Source organism: Bubalus bubalis, chromosome 9 (genome assembly GCF_019923935.1).
Source record: "Bubalus bubalis isolate 160015118507 breed Murrah chromosome 9, NDDB_SH_1, whole genome shotgun sequence".
Lineage (NCBI taxonomy): Eukaryota > Metazoa > Chordata > Mammalia > Artiodactyla > Bovidae > Bubalus > Bubalus bubalis.
In genome coordinates, this window is record NC_059165.1 from 94,634,461 (window position 1) to 94,656,053 (window position 21,593).

Below are 21,593 nucleotides of genomic sequence, written 5' to 3' on the forward strand. Positions count from 1 at the left end.
ATGTGATGGACCCCTGGGTGCCCACCTCTGGCTTCAGGCTGCTCACCCTCCACTCCAGTTGCATCCCCCAGTTAACTGCAGCATTGATTTCCCGTCATCAACTAAACAAAATCAGCCAATGGTCACTGCACTCCTCAAGTCCCAGGTGCTGGCCTGTGTGAGTAGCTAGAACCTGACATCTAACCCTCAGCCCCTGTTAAAACCCAGATCCCAGCCAGAACTGCCGCCACTGTGCCCGTCAAGTGGGCTGCCTTGACAGGTAGTGAGCACCCCATCACTGGGAGAATCCAAGCAGCGCTGCCATGGAGGAAAGTTCCTACTCAGGTGAGAGAACTATCTGAAGCTGACCCTGGCCAAATCAAGAACTCTGACCTCCTATTTTCCACCCAGGAGAGGAGTGGGGCTCCAAGGTCCCTATTTGAAATGAAGAGTGATTTTTTAGCAAAAGCCCAGCAAGGGAAGGGAGGTGAGCCCTGACTGGGGTTCGTGGCACAGAGCCAGGCAGACAAAGGAAGCTTCAGGCCACTCCCTTCCCTGACTCAACACCCTCAAGACCGAAAAAAAAAAAAAAAAAAAAAAACCCAGCTCCAGCTGGGGCACGGGGGAGCCCGTTAGACCGACAACCATATGAAGGGGACTCAGAACAAGTGGAATCCAACACAATGACTCCTCACAGCCGGGCTGAGGGGAGGGGACCCAGGCCTGCAATGGGGCAGCAAGGTAGAGTTCTGGGGGAGCCCGGAGGGGGTGAGGGAAGAGTTTGGATTTGGGGAAGAACTGAGACCCAGTGTCTGGTGTTTAGGGAATAGGCCTCGGGGTGAGGGCTGGGGGTGGGGGGCCAGGGACCCGGGGGGCCCGGGAAGGAGGACCCAGTCTTCCTGAGCTGGTGTGGGGTGCCAGCATCGGGGGCAGACGGGTAGCTGAACCCATATAAGGGAGAAGGGGCACAGGTCGGCCAACTGAGGAGGGGGGTCTGTGGAGAATGGGGGAGCTCAGCTCCTGGCCCCCAGACCCATCTCTCTGGACAGTGACCTGGCACCACGTCAGGCTTGCTGGCTGCTGGAGTGTGGGCAGAAGGAGCAGCCGTCTTTGGGCTGGACTGGCAGAGGGACAGACTCAGAGATGCAGAGACGGACAAAGATGGGGGGTGGTGGCGATCGCTGACGGACATGAAAGCAGCATGTGGGTAAAATGTCCAGAGGAGGCTGGGGGGTCCACTGAGGCCCTCTGCTCCACTGTGGAGCTCTGGACGAGCTCCTAGGACTCTGGGTGATGGGACGTCCGGCCGAGCCGGAGCCTAGCCTCACCCTGCACTCCCTGTTGCTCCCCGTATTCCTGGCAGAATTCACGAAATTTTCCAGAAGGCGGAGGCCGTGCTGCTCTAGGGGAACGCAGCTGGCCCTGCTGGCGCTGGTGACGACGGCGCTATGGGCCGGGCTGCTGACTCTGCTTCTCTTGTGGCGTGAGGACACCCCTAACCCCCGAGACCCCATCTCATGTTCCCTCCCAGACCCCCACTCTCAGGTCCTGGGGAGCCCAATTTCCCTCATCTCCCCACCTTGGGACACTTCCCACCCCAAACCTCCATCTCCAGCTGGCAGGTGGGGTGTGGATGGATGGGAACACCCGAAATATATCCTTTCTCTCCTCTCCTCTCCCTCATCCACCCCCTCTCCCATGCTCCAGACTGGGAAAATGCACGAAATCTAAAACAGCTGGAGGAGACCGCTGCCCTGAATGGTATGGAGGGGCTGAGAGGGGAGGCGTGGGGGAGCAGAGGGGCAGAAACCAGGCTCTTGTCTTGCTTCTGCCACTGACTGGTGTGGGATGACAAAGTCTGGGCTCCAGGGTCTCTCCCAGGATCTAAGGGTCAGTCTATGCTCACCCGGGGAGGTGGGGTGGGGGATGAAAACCCAGAGACTCTTGGAGGGGAGGGTCTGAGCTGTGCCTAATGGAACTGATACCTACCTGCTCTGTACCTCAGCTTCCACACCTGTAAAACAGGCATCGTGTTAGTGCTAAGAGGCAAGAAAAAAAAAAAAAAAAAAACTTTTGAAGAGCTCAGAACTGAGTCCAGCGAGCTTTTGAGAAATGCCTGCTGCTTTTGCATCTCGTTCTGGGTGGCAGAAGGGTACACAGGTTCACTGGACTCTTGCCTGCACTTTCCTGAGTACGGGCAGACCTCAGACATATCAAGGGCTTGGTTCCACAATAAAGCCAATGTCACAATAAAGGAAGCCACAGGAATATTTTGGTTTCTCAGTATATATAGAAGTTATGATTACATGATACTGTGGTCTGTTAAATGTGTAATAACATTAGGTCTAAAAAAAAAGTGTACATACCTTAATGTAAAAATACCTTCTTGCTAAAAAAATTGCTGATCATCATCTGAGCCTTCAGCGAGTCGTAATCTTTTTTGCTGATGGAGGGTTTTATTCTGAGATGACAGCAATTTAGTCTTATCTTCAGTGAAAGTGTTAGTCACTCAGTCATGTCCGACTCTTTGCAACCCCATGGACTGTAGCCGGCCAAGCTCCTCTGTCTATGGAATTCTCCAGGTAAGAATACTGGAATGGGTTGCCATTCCCTTCTGCAGGGGATCTTCCCAACCCAGGGATTGAACCTGGGTCTCCTGCTGCTTCTGCATTGCAGGCAGACTCTTTACCGTCTTTACTCTTCCCACCAGGGAAGCCCATCTTCAGGTTCCCCTTCTAATTCAAGTTCTCTCGCTGTTTCCATTGCATCTGTAGTGACTTCTTCCATTGAAGTCTTGAACCCTCTTGAGGGCTGGAATCAACTCCTCCCAAATTCCCGTTAACGCTGATAGCTTGACTCTTCCTATGAATCACACTTGCTCTTCATGTCGTTCGGAGTGGCGAATCCTCTCCAGGAGGTTTTCACTATCTGTGGCCGCTTGGTGTGCTTAGTCGCTCAGTCATGTCTGACTCTTTGTGATCCCTTGGCCTGTAGCCTGCCAGGCTCCTCTGTGCATGGGGATGACCAGGCAAGAATACTGGAGTGGGTTACCATGCCCTCCTCCAGGGCATATTCCCAACCCTCAGGGATCGAACCCAGGTCTCCTGCAAGGGGAGGATTCTTAACCATCTGGGCCACCTAGTCTTACGAAATGGCAGCTCTAGTCTTATGAAATGTATTTCTTAAAGAATAAGACTTGAAAGTCAAAATGCCTCCTTGATCTATGGGTCGTGGCGTGGATGCTGGTTAGCAGGCATGAAAGCAACATGAATCTCCTTGTCTGTCTCCATCAGATTTCTTGCATGGCCGGATACATTGCCAATGAGCAGTCATATTTTGAAAGGATCTTTCTTCTCTAAGCAGTAGGTCTCAACAGTGGGCTTAAAATACCCAGTAAAGCGTGTTGTAAACAGGTGTGCTGTCATCCAGGCTTTGCTGTTCCATTTATAGACCATGAGCTGAGTAGATTTAGCATAGTTCTTAACGGCCCCAGGATTTTCAGAATGTTAAATGAGTACTGGCTTCAACTGAAAGTCACCAGCTGCATTAGCCCCTAACAAGAGTCAACCTATCCTTGGATGCTTTTAAAAAAAATTATTTATTTATTGGCTGCTCTGGGTCTTCACTGCTGCACGCAGGCTTTCTCTACCTTTGGAGAATGGGGGCTTCTCTTGTCGTGGGGCTCAGGCTCTAAGGCGTGCAAGCTCAGTGGTTGTAGTAGCTTTGTTGCTCTGAGGCATGTGGGATCTCCCTGGACCAGGGATTGAACTCATGTCCCCTGCATTGGTAGGCTGATTCTTAACCACTGGACCACAGGGAAGTTCCATCCTCTGAAGCTTTGATGCCAGGCATTGACTTTTCCTTTCCAGCTATGAAAGATGGCATCTTCTTCCAATACAAGGCTATTTCATCTACAACAAAAATCTCTTGTTTAGTGTAGCCACCTTCATGAATTAGCTAGATCTTCTGGAGAACCAGCTGAAGCTTCTACACCAGCATTGGTTACTTTCCCCTTGCTCTTTCATGTAATGGGGGCGGCCTCTTTCCTTAAACCTCATGAACCAACTTCTGCAGGCTGAACACTTTTCTTCTGCAACTTCCTCACCTCTCTCAGCTGAGAGTTAGGGCCTTGCTCTAGAGAAGGCTTTGTTGTTGTTCAGTCACTAAGTCCTGTCCAACTCTTTGCAACCTCATGGACTGCAGCACACCAGACTTCCCTGTTCTTCACTATTTCCCAGACTTTGTTCAAATTCAAGTCCATTGAGTTGGTGATGCCATCTCAACCATCTCATCCTCTGCCGCCCCCTTCTCCTCTTGCCCTCAATCTTTTCCAGCATCAGGTTCTTTTACAATGAGTTGGCTGTTTGCATCAGCTTCAGCATCAGCATCAGTCCTTCCAATGAATATTTAGGGTTGATTTACTTTAGTATTGACTGGTTTGACCTCCTTGCAGTCCAAGGAACTCTCAAGTCTTTTCCAGCACCACAATTCAAAAGCATCAGTTCTATGGCGCTCAGGCTTCTTTGGCTTTGACTTCATGAAATGTTGTGGCTGATTTGATCTTCTCTCCAGATCACGAAAACTTTCTCAGTATTAGCTATGAGGCTATTTCACTTCCACATCATTTGTGTCTTTATTGGAGTAGCATTCTTAATTTCCTCCGAGAACATTTCCTTTGCATTCACCACTCAGCTAACTGTTCAGCACAAAAGGCTTAGCTTTTGGTCTGTTTCAGCCTTCCAGGTGCCTTCCTCACTGAACTTCATCATTCCTAGCTTTTAATTTAAAGTGAGTGACATGTGACTCTTCCTTTCACTTGAACACTTGGAGGCTGCTGTAGGGATATTCATTGACTTCATTTCAGTATTGTTGTGTCTCAGGGGATAGGGAGGCCCCAAAAGAGGGACAGAGATGGGGGAACCGCTGGTCAGTGAAGCAGTCAGAACACACAGAGCACTCATCAATTAAGTTCACCATAATGGGCATGGTTCCTGGTGCCCTAAAACCATTATCAGAGTGACATCAAAGATCACTGACCACAGACCATCATAACAGAGACAGCCAGAATGAAGAAGTTTGAAAAATTGCGAGAGTTACCAAAATGTGACACTGAAACAGGAAGGGAGCAAAAGAAGCTGGGAAAATGGCATTCACAGACTTTTCCTGTGGTCGCCACAGACCTTTGTCTTGTAAAACATGTGTTAGCTGCCAAGAGAAATAAAAGCAGATCTGCTTGTACTCGTGTCCTTGGAATTAAGAACAATTTTTAATTGCTTTTAAATTAAGCAACAGCTGCGGTCATCCAGATGATGTGTTGGGGGTCTGTGCACTTGGGATGGGGTGGGGGGTGATTCGCCAGCCTGCGCTCCTAGCTCAACAGGTCTTCTCTCCCCCTGCTCCAGTCTCTCAGGTGTCCAAAGACTTGGAAAGACAAAAGGGTGACCAGATGGCCCAGAAATCCCAGGGTGAGTGAGCTGAGCTTGGGGTCTAAGGAGGATGGATGAACATGTGGACACAGGGCTCCAGCCCTCCATGAGTTGCAAAATGGGCAGGTGACTCTAAAGACTCAGGCGAGGAGACCACGCTGGTGGCGGGGTTGGGGGGTGGAGAGTGGGAGAGGAGGTGTCAGGAAGGGACTACTGGGGGGTGAGTCTGAGAATTTGCTTACCACTGAGCCCCTCCCCTGCAACCAGCTGCCCAGATGATGCAGGACATGGAACGAATCCAAACTGAACAGAAGAGAATGGAATCTCAGGGTGAGAGCTGGGGGCGGGGCGGGGTGGGGTGTGGCCTTGGGTTCTAGAGCTAAGGCAGGGCTGTGCAGCTCGGGGGCATCATCCCTGACACCAGCCCTGCCCCCGCCACCACTCCCATCAGAGTCTGAGCTCTCCTGGAACCTGGATGGTCTTCGAGCTGACCTGAGTGACCTGAAGTCCCGCGGTGAGCAGCTGGGGAGGAACAGGGGGGTAGGGGGCAGGGAGGTATGCCTGGATCTGTGCCCTGTCCCTCCGCAAATTAAAAACAAACACTTTGACTCCTACCCCCCTACCCCTGACCCAACCACTCAAGGCTTGAATGAGATGCGTCAGGCCTTAGATTCACTGGGAAGACTCCAAGAGGAGGTGGGAAAGTTGTGGATCGAGCTACGCGCAGCCAACGGTGAGCATGCACCTCTGTGGGGTGTGGAGGGGGGGGGCTTGTTGGCTCATGCAAGAGACCTTGGGTGCGACCTGTTCCAGCCTGCAGTAGAGGTGTGGGCATGACAGTGTGGATGGGTGTGTGCTTGTGTGTGTGGCTGGACCCACATAGGGACACTAGAGAAAACCCTTTCTGATTTCAGCAGCTCCCCTCCACTGACCTGGGTGGAGGCTTCCAAGCTTTTTCCTCCTCCAGGTAAAGATGTTGAGCATTCACCAAAAATGGGTTCTCTTTACTGATCTCACCTCTGCCCATCTCCACTCAGGAGAGGGTCGTGGGTAGGAGGCCCTCAGCCACAGCCCTCGCGGAGGACTGTCTGACCCAGCCAGGGGGCAAAAGGGGGAGTAACCTCGCAGCAGTGCGGACCAGGGAAACCGTGGGGGTCTTCCCAGGGGTGACAATGAGAGAGATGATGTTGGCAGTCCTGAGGGTCATAGGGGTGGTCCCAGCAAAGTGCAGAAAGTGTTCAATCACTGTGCCTGGAACCTGGGGTGGAAGCTGGGGGTTCCTGCCTGAAGACCCACCCCCTCGCCCCTCTGGGAAGCCCCTGCTGGGTCAAAGAAGAGGAAGGATCTCTGCTCTGTGTGGAGTCCTGTCCCCTGGGACCTGGGGTGGCTGTGGGAATCCCAGCAAGAAACCCCGCCATGCCCTTCCCCCTACACCGTAACCTGGATCTCATTCGTTTTGACCCGACTCCCTCCCCCAAAATCTGACCCCATGGCCTGGGTTCTGAGCCCAGCTCAGTGGCTGTCTCTCCATGATCATGTGACCCAGAGCCAGGGCATCATCCCCCAAAGTTATCTTGAAGGAACAGCGATGCCCTCGTCTGTTTTAACGCTGTTCCCCTCCCCCCTGCGCCCCCCCCCACCCCCCACCGAGGGCTGACTTCTGGTTACAGTCTGATGTGTGGGAAGTCTCCCCAGGGCTCTTCAGAGTTCGGTGGACCCACGGCTCCTTAGAAAAATTCCACCCAAGCTATGGAGCCCTCCATAACTTCACCCTAAGAAAATCTCATTTAAATAACCAGAGAGTCAGTCCAGTAAGTGTGGTTTTAACCTCCCAACTGGCAGTGCTGGCTGAGAGTTTCCTTGGGGTTGGGGCAAGGAAAGAAAGACCACGGTGGTCCCTGATGGAGATCGTCAGGACCCAGCCCTCCAATCTTCTCCTACCCCACCCCCACCACAGACTCCCCTGACCAACTGAAGAAAATCATCTCAATTTCCCAGAAAGTCACCAAGAGTGCTGGTTGGGGGGTGATGGCCATGATGGTGGCGAGGGCTACTGTCGGGGGCAGCTGTTGGTGGGGATGGTAGTGGGGAAAGTGATGCTGGCGGTCTTGGCCTCCTCGTGCCGTTGGCACTGGAGACTAAGATGTGGCTGGCTTGGCACTGGCTGTGGAGTGGGTGGTGGAGAGATGCCGCTGGCCATTGTGGGTATCTGTGGTGGGGGTGCTGGTGATCACGATGTTCCTGACAGTTGTGGGGGGTGGTGTGTGCTGATGGTGGTGGTGGCTGAGGTGCCCCTGCCGTGGAGATGGTCTCACATGTACATCAACATGGGAGCTCCAGGGAAGGAGACTTTCTGTTAGGCCCTGGGGTTGATCTGCTTTTCAGCCCAGCCCCCAGGAGAGATGCTGCCACCCACTTTGTCTGTGGTATCCACGGCACCCGCCATTGCGCTCTCCACGGTACCCAACACAGCATCCACCTTGGTACCCACGACAACAACATCCACTACAGCACCCACCATGGTGCCCAGCACCACGGCAACTACGACAGCAACCACCATGGTGCCCACCACAGCGTCCCCCCTCAGCCTCTCCTCCACCCCAGGCTCTGTGTGCAACACGTGCCCCGAGGCATGGATCTATTTCCAAAAGAAGTGCTACTACTTCGGGGAGGGTGCCAAGAAATGGATCCAGGCCCGGTACGCCTGCGAAAATCTGCACGGGCGGCTGGTTAGCATCCACAGCCCAGAGGAGCAGGTGGGCCTGGGTTCTGCAGGGGAGGTGGCAGATTCCCACCCCTATCTCCTGTGGGGTGAGGGCGGGGGAACCCAGGGACGTCTCCCCAGCCCTCCAGCCCTATCCTCCTCCCCAGGACTTCCTGACCAAACGCGCCAACTGGAGGGGCTCCTGGATTGGCCTTCGGGACCTGGACATTGAGGGGGAGTTTATCTGGATGGACAACCAACCCCTGGACTATAGGTGAAGATGGGGGGAATGTAGAGGAGGGGAGGGGAGCCTTTCTGTCTTGGGAGAGGAGGGTTTTGGGGTGTATGTGCCTTGGGGAGCTTCTGGATGGAACCCAAGGGAGATGGTCAGGGTTTGGATTCAGACTAGACTCAGGGGAGGGAGGGTGGTATCTCCAGGCTTCTGGGAGTTGTGATGGGAATCCAGTGATGGGGTGGGGAGGGCCCAGGGGACCCTTCCTCCTTCCTCATCCTCTGACCTGAAGCCTTTCTGCTCCAGCAACTGGCAGCCAGGGGAGCCCAACGACGCAGGCCAGGGTGAGAACTGTGTGATGATGCTGGGCTCTGGGAAGTGGAATGACGCCTTCTGTGGAAGCGAACTTCATGGCTGGGTTTGTGACCGGCTGGCCACGTGCTGAGCGTTGGCCTGCCACCTTGGCCCTGGGTGCCCCTGCCCACCCTCCAGCTGCACCCTTCTGCATCACTCCTCCACCTTGAACACGGGAACAGCCCAACCCACAGCAAGACCCTGAGGACCCCCAGCAAGCAGAAGCAGCAGGCTCATTCCCGTGTCCCCACCAACATCCCCGAGGGCCCGTCCCTTGCCTCTCAGCCCAGCGGGCCGTCACCACTGGCCTGCCCTCAAGTGCTCGGAGTTCCCAATCTGAGAATCCCCTGCCCTCCAGTTTGGAGGCTAGAAGCCCCCTTCCCTTTGGGGCACAGCGCCTAGCAGCCCAGCCTTCCAGGGAGCAGCAGGGAACACCTGAGACCCCAGCGTGCCTCCTCCATCCCCAGCTCACCCTCTCCTGATACAGACCCATATCCTGGCCCCAGAGGACAGAGACCTCAGCTCAGGCAGCCAATGCTCCCCCACCACCCACCTGCATCATGCCCTCTCCTTGGGGCCTTGCTGGCTCTGGTCTCCAGGTGTGGAACAGGGATGCTGGGAGTTGTAGAACTTGGTGCCCGGCGCCACCTCTGAGTACCAGGAACTGAAGTGGCATGGATAGTTCCCCTGTTTTTTTTTTTTCCTACTTCATTATAAGAAGCATTTACTAGGCAGGGCCTGAAGATGAAGACTCAGGTCTGATGGAGCAGAGAACACCCCTAGACGTCTACTCAAGAATATTGCAGGGCAAGGCAGTGGACTGCTGTGAACGTAGTTCTCAGTCCAGAATAGGGCCTAGTACACAGAAGGCTGGAGAAGCTCATGGGGGAGGTGGACAGGTCACCCGGAGGCCTGTTTGGGTCCTCAGCTGCCGGCCCCACCCCCATGCAGGGTCTAGGAGGCCGGGGCAGCACCAACCCCAGATTTGACATGGTCAGCCCCACACCTCTGGGGGGCCATGGAGGGAGGCAGACTAGGATCTTAGAATGCCCCTGGTTAAGCACCTCACCTGCCCACCCCGTTTCTCATCTAGAAAAGGAAGAGCCAGACACACTCATGTGATTCTCGGGCCCACTCGAGAAAGAGGAGATCCACAATGGGCCACCCAGAATCCTAAGAGTCAAGGGCTAGGCTAAGCACCAGCCACACGTTTGGAGCCTATGGAGGGTTCCCTGGGGCCCAGAATAGGGTGGGGACAAAGCTGACCCCTTGAGTGAAACATGGGCTAGAACCCCCATTCAGCTGTTCGCTCTCCCTGGCACCACCCTGAGATTTTTCTCTCCCCCAAACCCTTCCTCAGAACTCTGGGCCAGCGCACAGCTGCCTACCCAACCTCTCCTCATGGGAACTCAGGCTTCTGCCTCCGGGCTGCTCAGGTCGACAGGGCGTCACCCTCGCCACCTCTTTCTCTCACCAACCCCCTCCCAAACCCATCAGAAAGAGCCAAGGCCCCAGTCAAGCCACATTCAGAATCCCCTCCCCTCTCACCAACTCCTGCTTCAGCCTTGGTGCAGGCCCCCTCCTTGCTCACCCAGGTCTTCCTCTTCACTGCCCTAAGACCCCCAGAAGTTTCCTTCCAGCTCAGGGAAAAAGCCAGAGTCCCACAGGCTTCTTTCTGATCGTGTGGACCCCTCCTGCAGGCTGTATCGCCCCAGGTTCTCCTCCGCCAGCATCCTCGCTGCTCCTTCAACATTTAGGCTAACTCCCACCACAGGGCCTTTGCACATGCTCCTCCCACCTCCCTCCCATTTAAAAGGACACCTCCTGACTCCCCATCCCTTCTACCCCACTGTGTTTTTGTACCAAAGCCTCTTCTCCTTTCAGCAGGTTGTGTAAGTTACTGATCTGTTTCAGGTTAGTAAGGGCCTTTGTTTTGTTCTCAGCTGTGTCCCTAGAGCCTGGCACAGAGTAGACACTCAATAAATATGGGTTGAATTAAATTGACATGCGACTTGCTCTCAGCACCTGCTTCGGGGGGCTGTGAAACAAAGGATGCTGCCTGCCTTCCTCACCAAGGATTGGTGCTGGGTTCATCGTCCTCACTCCACTCCCCTCCATCTGGGGGCTTCAGTCCCGAGCATCCGAAGTCAGAGCCCCTGTGATGGGAGCCTGCAGGACTGGGCTGCTAGTTCGTTCCCTGCATCCTTCCCTTGCCCTTAACAGGTACCTGGCCCCACAATCCTTCAGCTTGTCCCAAACCTTCTCCCTTTGTCCCGAGTCCCTACCTATCCTCTGCAGGGAGCAAAGGACCCTGGACTCTCCTCTCCCAGCTCCCAAGCTCTCCAGCATCCTATGGGGACCAACTGTATCTCCTTCCCCCGTCCTATTTCCCTAGGGCAGGGGTCCCTAGCTTCTGAGATCTAATGGCTGATACTCTGAGGTGGAGCTGGTATAATAATCATTTCATGTGCTTGAATCGTCCCCAAACTCCCCTCTCCCATCCCCCATTCATGGAAAAATTGTCTTCCACAAAACAGGTCTCTGGTGCCCAAAAGGCTGGGGACCGCTGCTCTAGGGCATCCTTCATTGCTGGGCTTCTGAATGGAGCTTGTCCCGCCACCCCCACCTCCTGCCCCTCGCTCCTGCAAGCTGGCCCCTGCCCCAGTGGGCCCGAAGCCTCTCTCTCTAGGGTCCCTGAGGACCTCGGGTTGCTCAGCCCGAAGGTGATTCCTGCGGCTCCCTCTGAAATTCCGCTTCCCAGAGCCTCTGGCTTGCCATCCTCCAGGCACTGCCACTGCCTCCTCACCCCTGGTTCAGGCTGCCACCCCAGCTAGCCCTCTCCCAACTGCCCGGGGCTGCCTCCCCTCCCCCCAACACCCCCGCCCCACTAGCCATTTCCTGATCATCTGTGCGCTACACAGGGTTGTTGTTTCTCCTGTTGACACCCAGGACCTCCTTGACAATGTGCTGAGCCTCATCTCTTGCTGGGGTTACTGAAGCTGTCCCCAACCAAGCCTGGCACCCCCACCCCACCCCCATCTCCCCATCTTGTATCCCCCTCCAAACAATCAGTGGAAAAGCTGCACCCGCCCTAACCCTTAAAACCCTTCTCATACGCCGTGAGGGGCACCCAAGCAAAAGCGTCTGAGATTCCCTCTCAAAACACACTTGCTCAGGTTTTGGGGCTAGGAGAGAAAGGAAGTGAAAATTTGAATAAATTTCCCCCCCAAAAGTCCAGAAGGGCTTTCCCTGGGTGGGGGGGAGGGGGGAGGAAGGAGTGATCAGGGACCAAGGGTGGTGGGCACATGGGCGCAATTCACCTGAAGTGTAATCATCGTCCTTTTTGAACAAGGAAGGTGTGTCCAGGCATGGCTCACATGTTCAGAAATTAACCGCAAACTATTTTAAGGGCCCAGATGATTTTGCAGAGAGCCTGCCCATTTCCCCTTGAGAAGCAAGTTGCTAGGGCCAGGGTTCTCAAAATGGGCCCCCTCCCGGACACCCTCCCCCCACCTCCGGAGTACCAGCAGTTCCTGGGAACTTGTTAGAGATGCAAATCCCCAGCTGGGGCCCAGATCTGCAGAACTGGAAACTCTGGGGAGTGGAGGGAGGGGGCAGCCACCCCAGTGTGCACACAGGAATCCCCTGGGGACCTCGATAAAATGAAGACTCTGATGGTTAGTCTGGGGTGGGCCCAAGCGTCTGCATTTCCGACAGGCTCTCAAGATGTGACAGACAGAGAAAAGGGGCTTCCCGGGTGGCTCAGTGCGTGAAGAATCCACCTGCAATGTAGGAGAGGTAGGTTTGATCCCTGGGCTGGGAAGATCCCCTGGAGGAGGGCATGGCAACCCATTCCAGTATTCTTGCCTGGAGAATCCCAGGATTCTGGAGCCTGGTGGGGCTACGATCCATAGGGTCAAAAAGAGTCAGACACAACTGAAGCGACTGAGCATGCACGCATCCAAACAGACAAAGCAGGTCATTAGATAGCTAATCCTGCTAGGGGATTGTAAGTAGAAAGATATGGGAGACCCCTGTAAATTAATGATTACTCAAGAAAGCAGATTTGCTTAACCACAAAACTAACCAGGCTTGCTTAGCAACATAACCGTGTAACAGAAGCTCGGGACATGACCCAAAACAATAAAACAATGGTGACATGAGCCCCATCTCCTGCCCAGGGAGCTCAGTAAGTTAGCGATTCCTGGGACAAGCTCACTGCACACAAGAACAATAATTTGCGGCCCTAGCTTGACTATGTGGGGACAAGAAAGTTCCCCTGCCCACCCTGGAGAAGGAGCTGATGACAGAAGCATGACGTCTACCCAAGAAAGACAAAGGAGGTCTTCTCCCCCTCCGCACTTTTCCTTTGATTATAAAACTGCAGCTCAGTTAAATTCTCAGGGTGTGGCATTTCTCACCCACCTGCTTGTAAAGCCTTGCTAGTGTCTTGTTCTAATCAATCATTTCTTATTTATCTCAATCATTTCTTATCACTGCCCCACTCACTGAATTCTCTTCTTCACTGAGACATAAAGGACTATGGTAACGGAGCCCTTCAGAGCCCCCAAGATGACACCCAATTGGTTTCAAATGCTGATGCCAAGGCCCAGGACCACACTGGGAGTAGCAAGGGTCTAAAAAACAGTCGGGGGGAGGGGAGTTGACAAACAACTACCTTCTGCTTGTTTTCTAGATGCACAGCTACATCCGCTCCTCAACCTACTGCTGCCTACCCCTATGGGCACAAAGTAACCTGGGAGAGGCTAGGGGGTAGGGGGGCAACTGCTCACTCTCAGGTCTTTACATAAAGCAAAGCCAGCCCCTGGTCTAAAGGAATCTCCCTCAGCCCGACCCCTGCCCGAACTCTCATAACCACCTCCCCACACCTCTTCTGCAGATGGATGGCCTCCAGCTGTGATTCCAGAAAGTACCAGCATTCCACCCACACCCCAGCCAAACCAGCAGGGGGCTTCTCTTGTGGCTCAGCTGGTAAAGAATCTGCCTGCAATGAGGGAGATCTAGGTTGATCCCTGAGTTGGAAAGATCCCCTGGAGAAGGGAAAGGTTACCCACTCCAGTATTCTGGCCTGGAGAATTCCATGGACTGTGTAGTCCATAGGGGTTGCAAAGACTTTGACATGACTGAGCAACTTTCACTTTTGGAGCCAAATCAGCAGCTCCTTGGGCCTGGTTTCTCTGCCCTCTGCCCCACCCCGGCGTCCCACCCCACTTCCCCCAACCCCCAAGCTAGGTCAAATCTGCCCCCACCCCACTTCTCCATTGTATTAGGCCTCTGGCCACCCTCAGCAGCCTGAGGCAAGGCCCTGGGTCACGGTGGGGTTTGTTTTGTTTGGCAGGGCCCTGTGTGGCTTGCAGGGCCTTAGTTCCCCAACCACACTCTCAGCAGTGAAAGTGCTGAGTCCCAACTGCTGGATTGCCAGGGAAGTCCCCAGTTGAGGTGCTGAGGGGATCTCCGAGGCCCTCAAACAAGACACAAGACACACTTGGGAAGGAGGCTGTCCGCATCCTTTATCTTGAGGGGATCAGCGGCCCTCCAGGGCCCGGTCTCGGGCTATGACCGCCTCCTCGAACTTGATCATCAGCGTGGTGCCCTTGTGCCAGTGCGCCGTGACCTTGGCGGGGAAGCCGCTGTGCGTGAGCACCGCCTCCACGATGCCCGCGGTGAAGCTGGCACAGTTGAGCGTGCTGTTCTCTTTGGGCACGGAGATGTAGGTGTTGATGAGCGGCTCGCGCTCGATGATGTAGAAGGTGCGGGCGTCGTCGTTGGCCTGCTCCAGCTTGTCGGCCTCCTTGCCGAAGAGCGCCTTCCACACGGCGCCCTTAACGAAGAGCAGGGCGCCCAGCACCTTGGTTTCGCGCCGGGCACCCTTTTCGCGAGCCACCAGCGCATCCAGGACGCGGGCGCCCACCTGGCGACCCAGAGCGGCCAGGCGCGCCTGCAACTCCGCCACAGAGAAGACGCGGCTCTGGCAGTGCTGAACCAGCTCGGAGAAGAGCAGGGCAAAGGCGCTCAGGCTCACCTCGGTGCGTGGCCGGGCCAGCGCGCGTTCCAGCAGCGCCGACTTCCCACGCGTGAAGCGCGCCTCCATGCCGCCGCCCTGCAGGGAGAAGAAAAGTGGGTGTCAGAGGCGGGAAGGAGACCCCCTCCCAACCACCTCCCGTGTGTATGCCATCACTGATTTCCCACGTGGAAAGAGATAAGAAGAAAAGGAGAATCTACCCGCGTATAAAGCATACCTCCCTTATGAGGCTTATACCCTTGTCCAGGAGAGGGCTTGGGAGGGAGGCGAGTGGAGGGCTTCCCTGGTGGCTCAGATGGTAAAGACTCTGCCTGCAATGTGGGAGACCTGAGCTCGATCCCTGAGGAGGGAAGATTCCCTAGAAAAAGGAATGGCAACCCACTCTAGTATTCTTGCCTGGAGAATCCCATGGACAGAGGAGCCTGGCTGGCTACCATCCATGGGGTCGCAGAGTCACGACACGACTGAGCAAGTAACACTTCCATTCTCTGATGGAGAGGGGAGGTGGGAGGAGAGACACCTGGAAGGAGGCACTCGAAACCATCCCAACCCATGAGTTCCAGGTGATCTTTGTGCATTAAAAGCATCGTCCTGAACCCTTCAAGCCGGTGCCAGTAATGAGATGTGTGCATGGGGAGGGGACGAGGGTGAGGGGCCGTGAGAGGACACGCTCCAGCAGCAACAGCGCTGACTTCCCAGGGTGAAGTCAGAAGAGAGAAGAAAGGGGATGTGGCGAGACCCAGGGCCAGGAGGGTTTGGGGCCTTGGGGAACAAGCAAGGCACATGGAGCGAGCCAGGAGAGGATGCTGGCAACCCTTCTAAACCCGCAGCCTCGGGCACACCGAATTTGTCAGGCACGAAGCATGCCTCTTGGAGTGGACCCGCGTTGGTAAAAAGACGGGAGGGGCAGCCAGACAAGGCGCTGAGAGCCCCACCTCCCCACCCTCGTGCTTTCCAGAAAACTAGCTGCACTGTGGGAAACAAGACGGAGGGGGCGGACTATCGGACCCGGGGTGTTAGCGGAGCCAGGAGGGGGCGCCGTGATCCTCCCACTCCAGAGCGAGAAGCCATCAGTGGCGGGAAAGACCCGGAAGTGGGGCTGTGGGGAGAAAATCCCTATGGGATGCTGAGACAAACACACTGGATCTGCGACGAGAATGGCCGCGGATGGGGGATGTCAAGGGCTCGGAGTAACACACACACACACGCACACCCACCGTTAGGAGGGGAGCTGAGAGCCCCGACCCCCCACTACGCAGGGACGGGACCAGAGGCCGGAAGGGTCTGGGGAGGCTGAGACAGGGCCCCAGCTAGGGTCAGTGTGGAGGATGAAAAGCGGACCGGAGGGAATTTTAGGAACTCCAGGACGTCCCTGCCCCGCTGCGCAGCCGCCTACATGGGGAGGGCCCAGCGCGCGACATGCGGGGTTGGTGAGCTAAGCCACGGAAAGACCGGGATCCCGTGACCTCGGCGCGGGTGTGGACCAAACAACGGAACCGGGGAGGAGCCCACCCTCCTCGCGCCCCCACCCCCGGCGGATGGGACGAGGTGGGGGATGACCGGGGATTGCGAACACCGAGACCTTGGCCCAGGACCCAAAGACCCGCGGGCAGGGGGTAGGGAAATGGACTAGGCCCGGGCCGGGGAGGGGTCGCGGCGGGCGGGGTCTCACCCGAACCTGCGGCCGCCGATTTGGCCGAGCTGCTTTACGGCGTCGTAAAAAAAAAAGGGGGGGGGGGCGTGCGCAGGCGCAGCGACGGGCGTGTCGGCACGGCGCGCGAGGCGATTCCGGAGAGCGGCCGCAGGGGGGCGCATGTGTCCGTGGAACCCGACTTAAGGGCGCAGGTACCCGGGCAGGGGCCTCGCTGGCCTTGGTTGGCCCACAATCAAGGGGACAGGGGCATGGGTCATCCCCTGCTCAGAGTGCACGTCTGATGGTAAACACGGGTCTCTGTGTCAGGCACATGTGCGTCTGCTCATCTTGGGTCACACATACGCTCACCTTCCGGACAAACATGTCCATGTGCATGCCCGTGGGCACAAGTTCTCTGAGGGGACGTGCGCTCCTGAATACATGCTTTGTGGACAGATAACATGCCGGAGCACAGTACCGTACTCAGGGGCTCATATATCCGTGAGGCCATGCACGCTTAGGGAGACATTAATGTCAATATCTTGATTCTCTGTGCACCAATGTCTAACAGAAGCACGGAGACTACGTTTGGAGGAGAAAAGAAAGAGGAGTTTTATTTTTTTGCCAGGCAAAGAGGGAACGCAGCTGCCTGGAGCCTCAAGACCATTCCCCAGCCTCCAACCCCATCCCCCGCCGTGGGGAATCAGGAGAAGTCTAATAGGTGGGGCTTCAAGTCCCGGGGTGCGGGTTGGTGGCAAGGATCAAAATGGTGAAGGTCTTGTGTTTTTCTTCTTCCTGCATTATTTCAAAACAGTCAGAGCTAGTGTCAGGTGGCTCAGAAGGTAAAGAATCCGCCTGCAATGCGGGAGACCTGGGTTCAATCCCTGGGTTGGGAAGATTCCCCTGGAGGAGGGCACGTCAACCCACTCCAGTGTTCTTGCCTGGAGAATCCTCATGGACAGAGGAGCCTAGAGGGCTACAGTCCATGGGATCGCAAAGAGTCGGACGTGACTGAGCGACTAAGTACACAGTGTCAGGCAATCCAATAATTGGGTCCGTTGCTCTCCCGGTTATTGACCCGCGACCTGCTTTCTGAAATGCAGAATGCTGCAAGCGGTGATGTGCTACAAGGGAGTGTAAAACAACAGGAACAGGATGTAATTCAGAGTGTTAGGTGCTGGGTGTAATTCACAGATTCAGAGAGTGTTAGAGGTTAGCCTTGTGAAGGACAGAGTTACAGACACTACAGATTAGTAACATTTAAAATAAAGCTAGGATTAATTAACTCTTTCAGGCCCGTTTATGCTACTTTTCTAGTCTGTTCATTTTTCCCTATATTTTCCTTGTTATCAGAAGAAAACCTTCATTTCTGTTTTGGTCCAAGAGCATTGCACCTCTCAGTCCACAAATACTTAGGGGCACAGGGATTCAGTCACCCCTGGGTATGGTTCATGGACACACAGGGATCCACTGGGTGCATTGGTTCTCACACCCCCTCCTGCCCCCAGGGCTCCTGGCATCAGGCCCACGTGTTCCCCACATGACCTTTCCCATTCTCCAAGTCTACACACTTACGCACCCTCCCCCACCAGGTCCCAAAGCCCCCCCAGCTGCACCAAACAGACGGGAAAGCCATGTGGTCTCCCTTTGGGCTTTATCATGGTGAATCACAAAACGTGAGTGCAGAAACAAATGGACACATGTGGGGACTGCTCTGAACCCTCGGCGGCGCAATCAGGCACACTCGTGTTGACACACACCTGTTCACGCCGGCATAGCATGACAGGACACTCATCCACAATTACAGTGATACCTTCCCATGCACCCCACCCTCTCACACCTGCATCACACAACACTCAGCAGGACACATGCGTGTGTTTACGCTGATGGTGAAATGGGTGCCTGCGACACGTGCCACCGACACCCACACCTAGAGTGACATGCCTTTGTGGTCCCCACAGCCGCACACAGTGACACGAATTACACTCACGCCACGCCACAGCCCACACATGTGTGCCTGTGAACAGTGACCTGGAAGCACACCACACTCACCATCAACATTCACCTATAACACCTTCCTGTGCGACACATTGAAATACCCACCCTCCTTGAAGAGCTTACCCTGACACACGCATGCACATGCACACATGCAATTCCACAACACTCATTCGCAAGACATGTGATTTTCTACATGTGGGATGAAGGGCAGCTTCAGACCAGCGTGGGTCCCCATGTTCCTTCTTCATGGAAGAAGTGCTGTCTTTCCTCCACGGCGCAGCCAGGGCTGTGAGATTTTCTCACTCATTGAGGTGTGGGACCTGCAGAGTAGGGGCGGGGGTGAAGGATGGAGACCAGAGATCAGACAGATCCCATTCTTGGAAAAGAACCTGGAGCCAAATTCGGGGGACCCCCCTCATTTGCTGCCCTGGCCCCAGCTTACTTGGTTTTGGTGTCTTCAGTGTATTGAGGATTTCCTGTAATGTTTTCTTGACTTCATCTATGTTTGGGACTGGAGTGGTGGGGAGACAGGAAAAAGCTGAGATGGGACACTCTTAGCTTTATTGGAAGCCTTTTCCCTGCCCCACCCCCAACCCGAAAAAGATGCCACACAATCCCAAAGTACTTGGAGTTCCCAGCAGCATATACATACTCCCTGAGGTACTCGGGGTGTGTTTGTGGGGGGGTGACATCCATCACCCCCCCAAACCTTGTGCTTGGGGAGGGCAGGACCCCTGCTGAGCCCTCCCCAGATTCCCCAGCACCCAACCCAGTACTGGGCACGGAGGCATATTCGCCCCAGGGAGGTCTGCCAGGGCACCTGTGGCCAGCTGCTTCCGTTTCGGGTTCCCTTCCTGGATTCTCGTCATGACTGTGTCAATGCTCTGCTTGGCTGCCATTACACTCTGTTTCACGTTGCCCCACTGAGTCTTCTGCTCTTCCTGGTACTCTTGCACCGAAGTGGAGACTAAGGGTGTGGATTGGAGTTGTCAGAGTCACCTTCGCTCCCCCTACTCCCCCAACCCCGACCCAGCTCTTCCCCTCACCGTTCCAGAGCTCCTCTTTCAAGACCACCAGCTCCCTGGACATCTTGGAATCTGTTCAGGATGTGTGGGGCAGGGGGCAAGAAAACCTTAGAAAAACTTTAGAATCACCTGAGTTCTGCAGTCGGGAGCAGCACTGGACCTCCCCAGCTTCTGGGGACCCCTCCACACTGCCCCCAGCCCCTTCCTCCACCAACTGAAACACCCCACTCACTCTTCACCAGGACCACAGCTAAGAGGACCATGCAGGACAGAGTCAAGAAGGTGTTCAGACTCATCATGGCTTTAGGCAACCAGTGGTGTCCCTGGGCAGTGTCCAAGGGTGGCCTGGGCTCGGCTGGCACTGGGATAGAGGTAGGACAGCTCATCTCCAGGGCCCAACACCGCTGCTCAGCCCATCGGCACTGACTCTAACACCACAGACAGCTCTTCACCTGTACCTACTGTCCTCAATACCATCAGCGGCTGTGGCCATCGAACACCCTGCCACTAGCATGCCCCCCAGCCAGCACCACTAGCAGTTGTCCCTAGCACTGTCCCCATGATGCCCTCTTATGATCCCATCACCAGCATCAATACTTGTCCTCGCCAGCACTGTCCCTGTCAACAGGTCAGCAGGACCTCATCAATACGTTCATCAGCTCTATCTAGATGATCCCGTCCCAATCCACCAGCATCACCGACACCCAGACCTTCACCAACACCTCCACCAACACAATCACATCATCCTCTTCATCATCGCCTACACAGCTACCCCCCACCACTATCACACAAAGCCTCGACACCACCACACCCCCACACCATTGACTCTGACCTTCACACACTGTCCTTTGTCCCTGCAGTGCCCTCCCACAGACCTCTCCCAGGGCTGTGTGATAGGGGTTGGGGGGCGGGGAGCGGCTGCTTACCCTTATTCTTGGGTGGTGAATGACTGCCCTTTGGCCGGTTCTGGTTTTTGAAGGTAAAGGTGATGTTCTCATAGTTAGGGTCATCTGCAGCTGTGGGCAAGTCATTGAGAGGCTTGAGGAAACCTGCCCGGAGCTCTGGGGCAGGGGTGAGTATGGGAGAGGGAGCTCAGACATCTTGGTTTACTGAATCCTCTACACAACAGATTTCTCGGGGCAAAGATAAGGAGTAGGGAACTCTGATCTTCATCTTAATGCGTGTGAGCCTTTGGGTCACATACACACACATTTTTTGGGGGGAGGGAGGAGCCCTCCAACCTTCACTTTCAGCTCCTCACTCCTCCCATCCCAACCTCTCCCGTCTCGCCCGAGATGCCTAACCTTCTTTATTGCCTGAGGATCCCCGTCTCTTGTCTTTGAAGGCTACCGGCTGCATCTTGACCTCCTGGTTTATGTATATTTCCTCAGTCTCTATGGTCCCCAGCAGCAAATTTGTCTTCATACAGCCCCACCCACAGGAAAGTGTCTGGGGAGATGAGGAAATCTCTGCGTTGAGGTAGAGGAGAGGAAGGAAAATGTAGGCTTCCTGCTTTCAGGGATCCAGGAACCCCCCACCCTTGGGGCATCCTCACCCCAACCCCGGCTCAACAGGAGTCTTGGGCATCCACCTGCCAGTGCAGGAGACACAGGTTGGATCCCTGATCCAGGAAGATCCGGCAGTTAAGCCCCTGCACCACAACTATTGAGCCTGTGCTCTAGAGCCCAGGAGCCACAGATACTGGAGCCCACGAGAGAAGCCGCCGCTATGAGAAGCTCTCCCACCACAACTGGGGAGTAGCCCCCACTCATCAATCAGAGAACATGCACAGCAACAAAGACCCAGTGCAGCCAAAAAGAACATGTTTTAAAAAGAAGATCTTGTTTTAAAAAAAGAACATTCACAGCTTAAAAAAAAAAAAAAAGAGTCTTAGGAGACCCGAGGTCTCAGGAGGGACAAGAAGAGATTCACACAGACCCAGAAACAAGATGGTCAGCAATTTGTGGTAGAGGTCTTAACTAACGCCCTGTTGGTAGATCAGATGACAAAGATTCTGCCTGCAATGCAGGAGACCTGAGTTCCATGGGGATCGTCATATTGCAATCGAAAAATGTATCAAATCAACATATCGTACACCGTAAACTTACACAAAGTCATGGGTCAATTATATTCAATAAAAATAATTTTGAAAATAGGATAGTCAGGAACTTTACAGGAAGCTCTCCGTGTGTGTGTATG

General features: G+C 54.8%; 3 protein-coding genes across 11 annotated transcripts; 1 reads left to right on the forward strand and 2 right to left on the reverse strand.

The window, feature by feature from the left end:
- The first annotated feature begins 562 nt into the window (after positions 1–562).
- FCER2 (Fc epsilon receptor II) lies at positions 563–10,699 on the forward strand. 2 transcript variants are annotated; one of them, XM_025293399.3, is made up of 10 exons: positions 563–720; positions 1,343–1,462; positions 1,687–1,740; positions 5,382–5,444; positions 5,673–5,735; positions 5,857–5,919; positions 6,049–6,138; positions 7,791–8,161; positions 8,277–8,383; positions 8,648–10,699. In XM_025293399.3, exons 1-10 carry the CDS (start codon positions 663–665, stop codon positions 8,784–8,786), a joined length of 1,128 nt encoding a protein of 375 aa, XP_025149184.1. In that variant the 5' UTR covers positions 563–662; the 3' UTR covers positions 8,787–10,699. The 2 variants fall into 2 exon arrangements, with proteins under 2 accessions (XP_025149184.1, XP_006046815.1); XM_006046753.4 differs by having other exon boundaries at positions 8,010–8,161.
- Positions 10,700–14,205: 3,506 nt separating this feature from the next.
- On the reverse strand, positions 14,206–16,467 carry TRAPPC5 (trafficking protein particle complex subunit 5). Of its 5 annotated transcripts, none has more exons than XM_025293405.3 (3): positions 16,411–16,448; positions 14,956–15,096; positions 14,206–14,816 (listed from the first exon to the last, which is right to left on the reverse strand). In XM_025293405.3, exon 3 carries the CDS (start codon positions 14,805–14,807, stop codon positions 14,241–14,243), a length of 567 nt encoding a protein of 188 aa, XP_025149190.1. In that variant the 5' UTR covers positions 14,808–14,816; positions 14,956–15,096; positions 16,411–16,448; the 3' UTR covers positions 14,206–14,240. The 5 variants fall into 5 exon arrangements, with proteins under 5 accessions (XP_025149190.1, XP_025149191.1, XP_025149193.1 ...); XM_025293406.3 differs by having other exon boundaries at positions 16,417–16,434; XM_025293408.3 differs by having other exon boundaries at positions 14,956–15,049; positions 16,411–16,428.
- Positions 16,468–16,958: 491 nt separating this feature from the next.
- Positions 16,959–20,844, reverse strand: MCEMP1 (mast cell expressed membrane protein 1). Of its 4 annotated transcripts, XR_006553517.2 has the most exons (8): positions 20,699–20,833; positions 20,321–20,455; positions 19,627–19,755; positions 19,416–19,466; positions 19,190–19,336; positions 18,812–18,880; positions 18,493–18,689; positions 16,959–17,495 (listed from the first exon to the last, which is right to left on the reverse strand). XR_006553517.2 is itself a non-coding variant. In XM_006046756.4 (7 exons), exons 1-7 carry the CDS (start codon positions 20,817–20,819, stop codon positions 18,673–18,675), a joined length of 624 nt encoding a protein of 207 aa, XP_006046818.4. In that variant the 5' UTR covers positions 20,820–20,844; the 3' UTR covers positions 18,009–18,672. The 4 variants fall into 4 exon arrangements, 3 of the variants coding, with proteins under 3 accessions (XP_006046818.4, XP_025149187.3, XP_025149189.3); XM_006046756.4 differs by lacking the exon at positions 16,959–17,495 and having other exon boundaries at positions 18,009–18,689; positions 20,321–20,410; positions 20,699–20,844; XM_025293402.3 differs by lacking the exon at positions 16,959–17,495 and having other exon boundaries at positions 18,009–18,689.
- Between the last annotated feature and the right edge of the window lie 749 nt (positions 20,845–21,593).